This window comes from Oncorhynchus clarkii, unplaced genomic scaffold (genome assembly GCF_045791955.1).
Source record: "Oncorhynchus clarkii lewisi isolate Uvic-CL-2024 unplaced genomic scaffold, UVic_Ocla_1.0 unplaced_contig_4719_pilon_pilon, whole genome shotgun sequence".
In the NCBI taxonomy this organism is placed as follows: Eukaryota; Metazoa; Chordata; class Actinopteri; order Salmoniformes; family Salmonidae; genus Oncorhynchus; species Oncorhynchus clarkii.
Window position 1 is genome coordinate 61 of NW_027258738.1, and position 13,618 is coordinate 13,678.

Here is a 13,618-nt window from a genome sequence, read left to right on the forward strand (position 1 = left end):
AGGACATGGTAGATCAGGGAGGATAGGGAACATATTGGAGGACAGTGAGAGTAGAGGAGGACATGGTAGGTCTGGGAGGATAGGGAACATATTGGAGGACATGGTAGGTCTGGGAGGATAGGGAACATATTGGAGGACAGTGAGAGTAGAGGAGGACATGGTAGATCAGGGAGGATAGGGAACATATTGGAGGACAGTGAGAGTAGAGGAGGACATGGTAGATCAGGGAGGATAGGGAACATATTGGAAGACAGTGAGAGTAGAGGAGGACATGGTAGATCAGGGAGGATAGGGAACATATTGGAGGACATGGTAGGTCTGGGAGGATAGGGAACATATTGGAGGACATGGTAGGTCTGGGAGGATAGGGAACATATTGGAGGACAGTAGGACATGGTAGGTCTGGGAGGATAGGGAACATATTGGAGGACAGTGAGAGTAGAGGAGGACATGGTAGATCAGGGAGGATAGGGAACATATTGGAGGACATGGTAGGTCTGGGAGGATAGGGAACATATTGGAGGACAGTGAGAGTAGAGGAGGACATGGTAGGTCTGGGAGGATAGGGAACATATTGGAGGACATGGTAGATCAGGGAGGATAGGGAACATATTGGAGGACATGGTAGGTCTGGGAGGATAGGGAACATATTGGAGGACAGTGAGAGTAGAGGAGGACATGGTAGGTCTGGGAGGTTAGGGAACATATTGGAGGACAGTGAGAGTAGAGGAGGACATGGTAGATCAGGGAGGATAGGGAACATATTGGAGGACATGGTAGGATAGGGAACATATTGGAAGACAGTGAGAGTAGAGGAGGACATGGTAGGTCTGGGAGGATAGGGAACATATTGGAGGACATGGTAGATCAGGGAGGATAGGGAACATATTGGAGGACAGTGAGAGTAGAGGAGGACATGGTAGGTCTGGGAGGATAGGGAACATATTGGAGGACAGTGAGAGTAGAGGAGGACATGGTAGATCAGGGAGGATAGGGAACATATTGGAAGACAGTGAGAGTAGAGGAGGACATGGTAGATCAGGGAGGATAGGGAACATATTGGAGGACATGGTAGATCAGGGAGGATAGGGAACATATTGGAGGACATGGTAGGTCTGGGAGGATAGGGAACATATTGGAGGACATGGCAGGTCTGGGAGGATAGGGAACATATTGGACGACATGGTAGGTCTGGGAGGATAGGGAACATATTGGAGGACATGGTAGGTCTGGGAGGATAGGGAACATATTGGAGGACATGGTAGGTCTGGGAGGATAGGGAACATATTGGAGGACATGGTAGGTCAGGGAGGTTAGGGACACAGGAAGCATCAATGGAAAGGTGACAACAGAACATCACTTACGTCTGGCTGGGGTATGGCATGTTGTCCTTGAACTGCGTACGCCTGAAACAACAACAACGTGTTCACAGGCATTCCATCAACATCTTGACACAGACACAAGAGCCACTTCCACACACACAGAGCATCTCAAATGGAACACTACTTCAAATCAAACTTTATTAGTCACGTGTGCCTATTACAACAGGTGTAGTAGACCTTAGTGAAATGCTTACTTCCAAACGCTTAACCAACAACGCAGTTAAAATAAAATAAAAGTAACAAGTAATTAAAGAGTAGCAGTAAAATAACAATAGTGAGACTATATACAGGGGGGGGGGGGGGGGGTACCGGTACAGAGTCAATAATGTGCGGGGGCACCGGTTAGTTGAGGTAATATGTATATCCCGGGAGAGTTATGAAAGTGACTATGAATATGCATGTGTAAAAGAGAGGGAGAGGACAATGCAAATAGTCTGGGTATCCATTTGACTTGATGTTCGGGAGTCTTATGGCTTGGGGGGGGGGGGGGTAGACGATGTTTAGAAGCCTCTTGGACCTAGACTTGGCCCCCACCACCACCTCTGAACCCTCTTAATAAGTACATGAGTAGAGGAGGAGGATAACAGATCAACTGCACGTTGTTTTCTTCTCAAAGCAGCCCCCCCCCCCCCCGTCCCCGTCCCCCCTTCAGGCACCGGTAGTTTGAATAAAATAAAAATACATCAAACATACCTGTCCTCCAGCAAAGATGACAGGGGATCCTGAAGGTTTGGGTCGGTACGGGATGGTGACCCCCTTAGGGGGAGACTGTAGGACACACAAGAGAGAAGGAGAATGGGTTCAATTCAACAACTGCTTTCAAACACGTTTGTAGAATTGAGCAAGAGATACTATTACCAAAGAGAATGGAAGGGTAATTTCTTAACGAAGAAAATGCATATTTATGATGAATTAAATAGATGATCTGAGGATATTACTTACACTTACCTCCAGCATAACTACACAGATCTGCTTGACACACTCGATAATGGACTGAGGCGTCCCTGCGATAGTAATGGCCCGTTCTGTAGAGTTAGGAAGCATGTCCCCTGCCACCTGTACCTGAGCACCTGTCGACTAGAGAAGACAGAGAGAGAGAGAGGACAGAGAGAGAGAGGTTGACTGGTCTGGACTTCATTTGCTACAATGTGCAAATAGCCTTGTAAGTTCAACAAAATAGTTATTGATTTTTGCCTTTTCACCTCCACGGATGATACTTTCCTCAGACTTTGTTGTTTTTATGTTACTGATGGCTCCTCTAGCAGATAGAGAAACCAGAGTAGAGGGAGAGAGAGGGCTCTACTCTGGTTTCTCTCTCTCTCCCTCCACCCACCGGTGTTTCTGACAGCTCCTCTAGCAGATAAGGCTCTACTGTGGTTTCTCTCTCCCTCCATCCACCAGTGTTACTGACAGCTCCTCTAGTAGACAGAAACCAGAGTAGAGCTCTCTCTCTCCCTCCATCCACCGGTGTTACTGACAGCTCCTCTAGTAGACAGAAACCAAGAGTAGAGCTCTCTCTCTCCCTCCATCCACCAGTGTTACTGACAGCTCCTCTAGTAGACAGAAACCAGAGCTCTCTCTCTCCCTCCATCCACCAGTGTTACTGACAGCTCCTCTAGTAGACAGAAACCAAGAGTAGAGCTCTCTCTCTCCCTCCATCCACCAGTGTTACTGACAGCTCCTCTAGTAGACAGAAACCAAGAGTAGAGCTCTCTCTCTCCCTCCATCCACCGGTGTTACTGACAGCTCCTCTAGTAGACAGAAACCAGAGCTCTCTCTCTCCCTCCATCCACCAGTGTTACTGACAGCTCCTCTAGTAGACAGAAACCAAGAGTAGAGCTCTCTCTCTCCCTCCATCCACCAGTGTTACTGACAGCTCCTCTAGTAGACAGAAACCAAGAGTAGAGCTCTCTCTCTCCCTCCATCCACCGGTGTTACTGGGAGAATTAATTGAATCCTTAAAGACATCTGCTAGGCAGCGAATAGGTCCCATAAGAATTAAAACATTTAGCGATTATAATCTGTCGGCGTTTTCGTTTTGCTTTAATATCTCTTTAGAATGTATTTTATACATGGCATTGATCATGTCCTTATTTTTAATTAAGATTCTATATAGCGATTGTGTTTCAAGTGATGATCAGGGGTCAGTTGTTGGGATTCCATTCTACATCCTCCTTTATAGTCTACTACCAACCTCTCTTATTTCTTTGATCTTGCAGCCCCCCTTGCCGATGAGGGAGCCACACTGGCTGGCAGGCACCACGATGCGCAGGGTGACCGGGGGCTTGCTGGTGGCCGTGCTGTTCGTCATAGAGCTGCTGATGTCCTGGGAGACAAAAGGGGGGAGATTTAAAATAAATAAATGGATTACATACTCTCTAGCGCCACTTTTAACCACAATGGTCGATGGATATGAGGTGTTCAGTCACCGAGGACAACTAGAACTTGAAATACAAAAACAAGCCCTCCCGGGTGGCGCAGTGGTTAAGGGCGCTGTACTGCAGCGCCAGCTGTGCCATCAGAGTCCCTGGGTCCGCGCCCAGGCTCTGTCGTAACCGGCCGCGACCGGGAGGTCCGTGGGGCGACGCACAATTGGCTTAGCGTCGCCCGGGTTAGGGAGGGCTTGGTCGGTAGGGGTGTCCTTGTCTCATCGCGCACCAGCGACTCCTGTGGCGGGCTGGGCGCAGTGTGTGCTAACCAAGGTGGCCAGGTGCACGGTGTTTCCTCCGGCGCATTGGTGCGGCTGGCTTCCGGGTTGGATGCGTGCTGTGTTAAGAAGCAGTGCGGCTTGGTTGGGTTGTGTATCGGAGGACGCATGACTTTCAACCTTCGTCTCTCCCGAGCCCGTACGGGAGTTGTAGCGATGAGACAAGATAGTAGCTACTACAACAATTGGATACCACGAAATTGGGGAGAAAAAGGGGTTAAAAAAAAACAAAAAAACAAGATAGTTAAAAACATTTTATATTAACTTCAATTTTTCTTAAAAGAGCAGCTGAACACGTCTCCAGTCTGTTCATCTATCCTCATATTTCCTACAGATGCCATAACGACAAATGAACAGTCTGTCCGATCTAGTACAGTGTTACCGCAAGTTACCTCTTCCAGCTTTTCGATGATCATGGAGAATGCTTTGAAGATGGCGGTGGTGGGGCCTGCCAGAGTGATGATCCTCTCAGGACAGTTCCCCTCTGAGATGTTAATGCGAGCCCCGCTCTGGAAACCACAGGGGAGGAGACGAGAAATGAGGCAATGAGGAAACATGACTTTCTAGCGGCAGCATATGCACAAACAAAGAACGTGTGTGCCTCTCACCTCTTCTCTCATCTTTTTCACAGATTCACCTTTCTTGCCGATGATGCTTCCGACTTCCTAAAAGAGAAAAAGAGATGATTTTAAAAAATCATTCAAATCACGTGTCACATGTGCCGAATACAACAGGTGTAGTAGACCTTACAGTGAAATGCTTACTGACAAGACCTTAACCAAAAATGCAGTTAAGTATAAAAAATTTAATTTAAAAAAATGGTATTTGGTAAACAATAGATAAGTTAAGTAGTGAGGCTATATACAGGGGGTACCGGTACAGAGTCAATGTGGAGGCTATATACAGGGGGAACTGGTACAGAGTCAATGTGGAAGCTATATACAGGGGGTACTGGTACAGAGTCAATGTGGAGGCTATATACAGGTGGGACCGGTACAGAGTCAATGTGGAGGCTATATACAGGTGGTACCGGTACAGAGTCAATGTGGAGGCTATATACAGGGTGTACTGGTACAGAGTCAATGTGGAGTCTATATACAGGTGGGACCGGTACAGAGTCAATGTGGAGGCTATATACAGGGGGTACCGGTACAGAGTCAATGTGGAGGCTATATACAGGGGGTACCGGTACAGAGTCAATGTGGAGGCTATATACAGGGGGTACCGGTACAGAGTCAATGTGGAGTCTATATACAGGGGGTACCGGTACAGAGTCAATGTGGAGGCTATATACAGGGGGCACTGGTACAGAGTCAATGTGGAGGCTATATACAGGGGGGTACCGGTACAGAGTCAATGTGCGAGGGGCACCGGTTAGTCAGGCTAATTGAGGTAGTATGTACATGTAGGTATAGTTAAAGTGACTATGATAAACAGAGTTGCAGTGGAAAAGAGGATCACGTGGACCATTAATAGGGGTGGTTTGGCAAACCATGTTTAAATGGGTCTGAGAGCTGAAGACTTGTGTTTGCTCCTCGAGCTTTAATGTCTAAGAGGCTTTAGCTCAGTGGGACAAAACATTCTAGTTTACACCCTGCTGTCACCTGCTCTGGGAGGTCACACACAGTGCCCGTGCATCAGCAATCGAAAGGTCATGGTGGACATTGCCTAGCCTTTATCTCTGTGGGCTAACACTCAAGTCACACCTTCTGTGAGCGGTCACTCACCTTGCCGTGCATCAGCAACCGAATGGTGAGGGTGACATTGAGTCCTCCTTCAATCACACCGGAGTCCATAATTAGTACTGGATGGGAGAAGCTGTAGTTCAAGGGTCAAAACTGGGGGTCTTTGGTCACAAAGATGGGATCTGGAGTTTGAACAAGAGAACAGCAAGACATTTTAGAATAGTGCATAGGATGAAGAGTATAGGGCTGAGGGACAAGCAGGAGAACAATTGAGTATAGAATGTGAGATCAGTGAACAGACTAGAATAGCTGGGTTTTTGGTTTTTACCCATCAGCCTTTGCACAATGACACCAAATAGCTAGCTAGCTTGCTATTGATCTCAAGAAACTTGATAGCATATTACGGTTTACAAGGGTGTTTCTTAAACTATGGGTAGGAAACACAGTGGGCATGTAAGAGGTGGGGCACGAGTTACGAGAATACATCTATAAATCACACGCCATTTATTTTTTTCATTTGGGTCATGGGAGTACGTTACATTTTTAAATTGGGTCTAGAGCTGAAATAATTGAAGGACCCCCCTGTTTTACAAGTAAGCTGCTGAAAAAACATCAAAAATAATGTCAGATTTCTTTTAGCAACAGCAGCTTTTATTTCTAAAACGGATTGCCATTATTATAAGAGGGGAAATAAATTAATATGCAAAAACAAGAATGTAGTCAAGTATCTGAACTCCATGGTAGGATCGTGTGGAGTTGAGATATGATTGGCAAATAATGGGGCCTTCTAGTGTGAGGCTGTTGCACGCATGATTATTATTCGTACTATATCATGATTCATGCACAGTAACTTGCCTTTAGGCTAAAAGTAACAATCTAACCTCGTTAGAGTGGTCATCATAGCAATGATTCATGTTCCCGTGCATCTTTAAGTTCGCTAGTAACTTAGCACATTGCTGGCGAGAGATACATTTCGCTAGCTAGCATGTTAGGCTAACTAACAAGCTGGTTAATAGTCCCCCCAGGAGTGAATCCCGAGCGAAACAAACTTGCTGTTCAAGTTCGTGAATTAATAGACAATGTGTTCGATTACTTGGCTGCAATGAATTCAATTTCACTCATAAATAGCTGGGTGCAGTTGAGCCTCACCGGCCGGCGCCCTCCGTGCTAGCTTCATGACCTAGCATAGCATACTAATTGGGTGGCTAGCATCCGTGTGTGGAGCATGTGGAGCTATATCGTTTGAATGACTGTCCATTTGACATTCACGCTAGCAATTTTTTAAAGAATATACATCGGTTTCATATTGGCTACACACACCCTAACACTGATCATTTACAAATAAACACGCGTAAATAGCAACCAAATGACTGATAAATCAGCTCGTGCTGGCTTTATTATGAGCTGCGTGCAAGTACTGCGGCCTGGCAAATCCACGTGAAGCCTGGCTGTGCGTGCTGCCAGCTAGCCAGATGCCAGATGCGGTGTGCGTTTCTTTACATTTTATTGCACACGTATATATAGAGAGAGATATATATATATATGAAATGTTCTTACCTGATCCGTGTTTTGAGATGTGTTGTCGGGGGGAGGGTGGGGTAGAAGGGGAGAGGTTCGGGAGGGTAGAAACCCAGGGGAGAGTTTTAAAAGGATTCGGGGAAGAGGGAAGAGTGATAGCGTGAGATCGGGCGCTCCACTGCTTTACACAAAGACAACAGAAGTAGAAGGTCTGAACTTCCCCCTTTCACCGAACCCTCCCACAGCCACGATAAACCCGCCTATCTGGTTACAAAGAAACTAACTGCGCACAAAGTTACAGTAGGTAATGTTAAATGTGACGTTCCAAAGCTATGCACGTTCCAAATAGCTGTTACAATGTAACAAACTACTCGGTAATCTACATTGGAATTGTTACAGTATCACTTCAAGGTATCGGTTTGACTTAATATTTCAGCTCTGACAGAGACAAATATTGGCTACGTTTGTATCCACGTGAACACATTTTTTTTAATAATACTTCAAAAAAAATCAACCAATCCAGTATTAAAATAAATATTTATTTTGTTTATTTTTTTTTTACTGGGGAAATTCCACACATCTCGCTCACTCGCTCAGCTATAGCCTATATATTATTTATAGTTGGAAATATAATCAACCATTTGAAATATTACTTATCATCAGTGTAAAGGCATAATATTATACATTATAGTGCATATCCTCATGACTGTGCACACATTCATAGGCCTATATCCCTAAAATGTTAAGACTATGAAGGCATAATTGTGTTCATTATACATACTTTTGTTACAGTGTTATACAATTAATATTCAAATAATTTTCCAATCAATTTTTCCCATTCTTAATAATAGTCTCCCCCCCCCCCATCCTAACACGTTCCTTTAACCTCATTGCAATTTAGGTAGAAGAAGAAGAGGCCATTTTTCCCCATTTAAATCAAGGATGTCTTTCTGACACTGTGTTGGATGTTGTTGGTGACATCACTCCTCATCGCTGCTGCTGCTGCTGCTACTGCTTGAAGAGTGCTGGGGGAAAAAAACATGAACATTTAGGTCATTTAGCAGACTCTCTTACCCACAGTGACTTACAGTCGGTTCATTCAACTAGGTTTAGACAACCACATAACAGTTGTAAGTTCATCAATAAAGAAGCTATCAGTGAAATCCGTGCTAGTAAGAGCTAGTACATGACAAGTTGTCTCGACGACTGAATAAAGAAAGTAGGCGTCACTCACACAGCTCCACCGATGAAACAAGAACAAAATAGGTGGACAGAACCTCAGAAACCCAGAAATAAAATATTGCATCAGATGCTCAATTAAGTCCTGGGGGTAGACATTTTTAAAAGATACAGGCAGGGTGACAGCTCTACCCCCTCTCAGGCAAGCCTCACTCTCTCACAACAAAACAATAACATTTTTGACAGCAGGATGAGAAACGATATACTCACACAAATAAACAAAAAGTTTGGTACACACACACACACACATGATTAGTTCTCAGGGCAAGAGCCTCGATTTCCAGTCTTCCTAGTCGTGTGATGAACAAAACTTGTGAGTATGTTAACGCAAAGCAAACAGGTCAGTACAAATACCTCAGAGGGGACCAGACTTAACTCAGAGTACACATAGCGGCTTGATCCCAAATGGCACCCTATAGCACTACTTATGACCTGGGCACTATAGGGAATAGGGTGCCAATTGGGAAGCACAGAGTGAGTCATGGTACCATCAGTGGGAGGTACAGTCACCTGTCAACTGCACTCAAAATCCACAGACCCGCCCTGTTATTGATTGACACACAGACACACACAAACAAACAAACACAGAGAGACACCCACCTTCCTGTGGCCTCCATGATGCTTCAGGTGTTTGTCGGCTTTGTGCGCCTTCTTCCCCTTCGCCTTCTTCATTTTTTTGTGTGCCTTGTGTCCAGTGACTCCCATCCCGAATCCCGCCACACCCCCAGCCATGCCGGGATGCATGCCCCCGGGGTAGACTCCACCTGGATGGACCCCACCAGGGTAGGGCCCTGGGTGAACTCCTGGGTAACCAGGTGCACCTGGTCCAGCTGGATAAGGGTGTTGTCCTCCTGGGTATTGTCCGTAAGGCATGGATCCTGGAGGCATGGCTGGATTCATACCAGGGGCCATACCAGGGGCCATACCGGGGGCCATACCAGGGGCCATACCAGGGGGATAAGCAGGGTTTGTGCCAGGTGCGTACATGGGGTTCTGGCCCTGAGGGTGTGCTGGGTTTGGACCAGAAGGGAATCCAGGGTTGTAGGCTGGGGGGAAGGCTGGGTTCTGGCCAGGGGGACCTGAACAGGTTTTCATAAACGTTGTAATATATCCGACTGATATAACTTTGGCGATAACATGAAGATAGTTATGGCATAATATAGTATTAATATATTCTACCTACCTTGGTTAGGCCACATATTGTGTCCTGAATATGAAAAAGTGATGATCTCCTGGAAGAAACAAAAGTACTTTAAACAAACGAATAGCAGAAAGGTAAATTATATGCAACTTATTCATAGTCCAGTTATTATATAGCCTATTCTAATGATAGCAACATCGAGTGGATGTATCACAACCACATTCCCACGATACACATAACATGAACAGGTTAGTTCACTATAGAGCTTGGCCAATTATAACAAAATATTGACAATTTACTATAAAATAATATGATTCTATAAGAAATACTGTCGATTATCCTATGTAGATAACACATGTAATGCTTATCAACGATCTGCAGTTTGACTTTCATACCTGCGGTAGCTTCTTGATGTCGATCTGAGAAAGTTTCTCACGAATTCGTTGCTGTTTCTCTTCCGGATAGGGGTGTGACTAGTAAGGAAATACAATCCTCGGAATTGGCAAGCAAGCCCCGCCCGTCAATAAAATGTTACGTGTGCTCTCTCGCCAGTCTCTTCGATATTATTTATTGCGATGATGCGCTTGTATCGTTGGTAATGGATAGGTAAACACACCTAGGGAATTCAGCTCAACAATACTGAATTGTAGGCTATTGGACATTAGAGTCAAATAGATTTCAATAGGGTACTGTATGTGCGTAAACGTGTCGTAAAATATGTGCTTGTTGTCAGACAACCCCATAACATGTAGGTGTGCAGTATGCGAACACAACTCTATGGGTAGGCCTAATGGACAGAATGCGTAAAAGTGTCGTAAAAGATGTGCTTGTTGTCAGACAAACCCATAACATAATGAACATACGTGCTAAAGTAATATGCGAGAAGACAACATATGACGCGAAGACAAAGTTCAGATTCTGCAGTCTTGAAGAAATGTAGAAGATGCCATAGCGCCAAAAAAAAATGAGCAGTGTTTCAATCGAATTGGGTTTCTCAATGTCTAGGCTATTGCAGTGATTTGGTCCCTTTATTGTACTGTATACATTTTTAAGGGAAAGATCTGGTCAGTTGTACAACTGAATGCCTTCAACTGAAATGTGTCTTCCGCATCTGAGTCAGAGGGGTTGGGTTTGGGTTAACTGGTGGGTTAACTGCCTTGCTCAGGGGCAGAACGACATATTCTTACATTGTCAGCTCGGGGATTGGAGCTAGCAACCTTTCGGTTACTGGCCCAACGCTCTAACCACTAGCTAGTTTACCTGCCGCCCCTCCTCACCAAGGTAAAATGTGTTTTATATAGGATATTCGGATTTCTCTTATCTATAGATATTGAACATGGCTATGAGATGGTATATTCTGAATCAGGGTGGATGTAGAAAAATCCACACCTTTTTTTAATACTTTTTAAAATAATAAGATTTCTGTTTTTTAAATATTCAAAAGCTCCTAGAAAAAGTGTGCCATAACTATGAAAATTATACACTACATGGCCAAAAGTATGTGGACACCCTTTCAAATGAGTTGGATTCAGCTATTTCAGCCACACCCATTGCTGACCGGTGTATAAAATCGAGAGAACAGCCATGCAATCTCCATAGACAAACATTGGCAGTTGAACAGCCCGTAATGAAGAGCTCAGTGATTTTTAACTTGGCACCTTTCCAACAAGTCAATTCGTCAAATGTATGCTTTTCTAGAGCTGCCCCATTCAACTGTAAGTGCTGTTATTGTGAAGTAGAAATGTCTAGGAGCAACAACGGCTCAGCCGCGAAGTGGTAGGCCACACAAGCTCACAGAATGGGACCGCCGAGTGATGAAGCGCATAGCGAGTAAAATGTGTCTGTCCTCAGTTGCAACACTCACTGTAGAGCTCCAAACTGCCTCTGGAAGCAACATCAGCACAAGAACTGTTCGTCGGGAGCTTCAAGATGTCACAAGCCTAAGATCACCATGCGCAATGCCAAGCGTCGGCTGGAGTGGTGTAAAGCTCACCGCCATTGGACACTGGAGCAGTGGAAACTTGTCCTCTGGAGTGATAAATCACACTTCACCATCTGGCTGTCCGACGGACGAATCTGGGTTTGGCGGATGCCAGGAGAACACTACCTGCCCCAATGCATAGTGCCAACTGTAAAGTTTGGTGGAAAATGAATAATGGCCTACAGCTGTTTTGTCATGGTTCGGGCTAGGCCCCTTAGTTCCTGTGAAGGGAAATCTTAATGCTACAGTATACAATGACATTCTAGACTATTCTGTGCTTCCAACTTTGGGGAAGGCCCTTTCCTGTTTCCACATGACAATGCCCTTGTGCACAAAGTGAGGTCAATACAGAAATGTTTTTTCGAGATCGGTGTGAACTTGACTGTTCTGCACAGAGCCCTGACCTCAACCCCATCGAACACCCTTGGGATGAATTGGAACGCCGACTGCGAGCCAGGCCTAATCACCCAACATCAGTGCCCGACCTCACTAATGCTCTTGTGGCTGAATGGAAGCAAGTACCCGCAGCAACATTCCAACATCTAGTGGAAAGCCTTCCCAGAAGAGTGGAGGCTGTTATAGCAGCAATGTTCCAAAATCTAGTGGAAAGCCTTCCCAGAAGAGTGGAGGCTGTTATAGCAGCAAAGGGGGGACCAACTCCATATTAATGCCCATGATTTTGGAAGGAGATGTTCGACGAGCAGGAGTCTACATATTGTCCACAAAGTGTCCACATATTGTCAACATAGTGTCCACAAAGTGTCCACAAGGTGTCCACAAGGTGTCCACAAGGTGTCCACATATTGTCAACATAGTGTCCACAAAGTGTCCACAAGGTGTCCACAAGGTGTCCACATGGTGTATATTCCGAATCAGGGGAGGATGGACAAAAATCCACTGCTTTTTTGTTGTTGTTGAAATGTCCTTTTTGGGGGGGGGTTCTTTTACTTTCAATCTTCAAAAGCTCTTACACAAAGCGTGCCATGACTATGAAAATGATATATTCTGGGGAAGAAGGGCAAAAATGCATAGCTTTTTTTGTTGTTTAAATTATTGTTAGATTATCTTTTAAACCTGGAATTTTTGTCCATCCTCCCCCGATTCAGAATATATCTATTTTCATAGTCATGGCATGCTTGGTTCAGTAGCTATTGAGGAGACAATACAGAATATCCACTGAATATCCAGTATAAAACACATTTTTGCCTAGGTTCCCAAACCTGTTGCAATCCTATTATCCACTACAGCTCTCACTCTGATGATACTAAAATTGACAGTATTAATCATTACACAGTCTATTAACCCTACATGGGACGGCAGGTAGCCTAGTGGTTAGAGCATTGGAATGGTAACCGAAAGGTTGCAAGATTGAATCCCCGAGCTGACAAGGTGAAAATCTGTCGTTCTTCCTCTGAACCAGGCAGTTAACCCACTGTTCCTAGGCCGTCATTGAAAATAAGAATTTGAATAACTGATTTGCCTAGTTAAATAAAAGATACAAATAAAATACATCATAGGGGTGGCAGGGTAGCCTAGTGGTTAGAGCGTTGGACTAGTAACCGTAAGGTTGCAAGTTCGAATCCCTGAGCTGACAAGGTACAAATCTGTCGTTCTGCCCCTGAACAAGGCAGTTAACCCACTGTTCCTAGGCCGTCATTGAAAATAAGAATTTGAATAACTGATTTGCCTAGTTAAATAAAAGATACAAATAAAATACATCATAGGGGTGGCAGGGTAGCCTAGTGGTTAGAGCGTTGGACTAGTAACCGTAAGGTTGCAAGTTCGAATCCCTGAGCTGACAAGGTACAAATCTGTCGTTCTGCCCCTGAACAAGGCAGTTAACCCACTGTTCTTAGGCCGTCAATGAAAATAAGAATTTGTTCTTAACTGACTTGCCTAGTAAAATAAAGGTAAAACAATAGGCTACAATCACAAATATGCCCTGGGCCTAATATTAGAGGAATG

General features: G+C 44.8%; 2 protein-coding genes across 3 annotated transcripts; both read right to left on the reverse strand.

Annotated features, from left to right (window-relative positions):
- Positions 1-1,364: 1,364 nt before the first annotated feature.
- On the reverse strand, positions 1,365-7,563 carry LOC139398402 (poly(rC)-binding protein 2-like; the record flags this gene model as incomplete). 2 transcript variants are annotated; one of them, XM_071144419.1, is given in 8 exon segments in its annotated part: positions 1,365-1,406; positions 2,076-2,150; positions 2,325-2,459; positions 3,577-3,708; positions 4,482-4,598; positions 4,698-4,754; positions 5,817-5,956; positions 7,332-7,563. In XM_071144419.1, coding segments are annotated over 7 exon segments (627 nt in total), but the record flags the coding sequence as incomplete, so codon positions are not given.
- Positions 7,564-7,817: 254 nt separating this feature from the next.
- Positions 7,818-10,785, reverse strand: LOC139398404 (proline-rich protein 13-like). Its single transcript, XM_071144422.1, has 4 exons — positions 10,068-10,785; positions 9,715-9,763; positions 9,132-9,610; positions 7,818-8,317 (listed from the first exon to the last, which is right to left on the reverse strand). The coding sequence occupies exons 2-4, from the start codon at positions 9,728-9,730 to the stop codon at positions 8,273-8,275; spliced, it is 540 nt and encodes a 179-aa protein (XP_071000523.1). The 5' UTR covers positions 9,731-9,763; positions 10,068-10,785; the 3' UTR covers positions 7,818-8,272.
- Between the last annotated feature and the right edge of the window lie 2,833 nt (positions 10,786-13,618).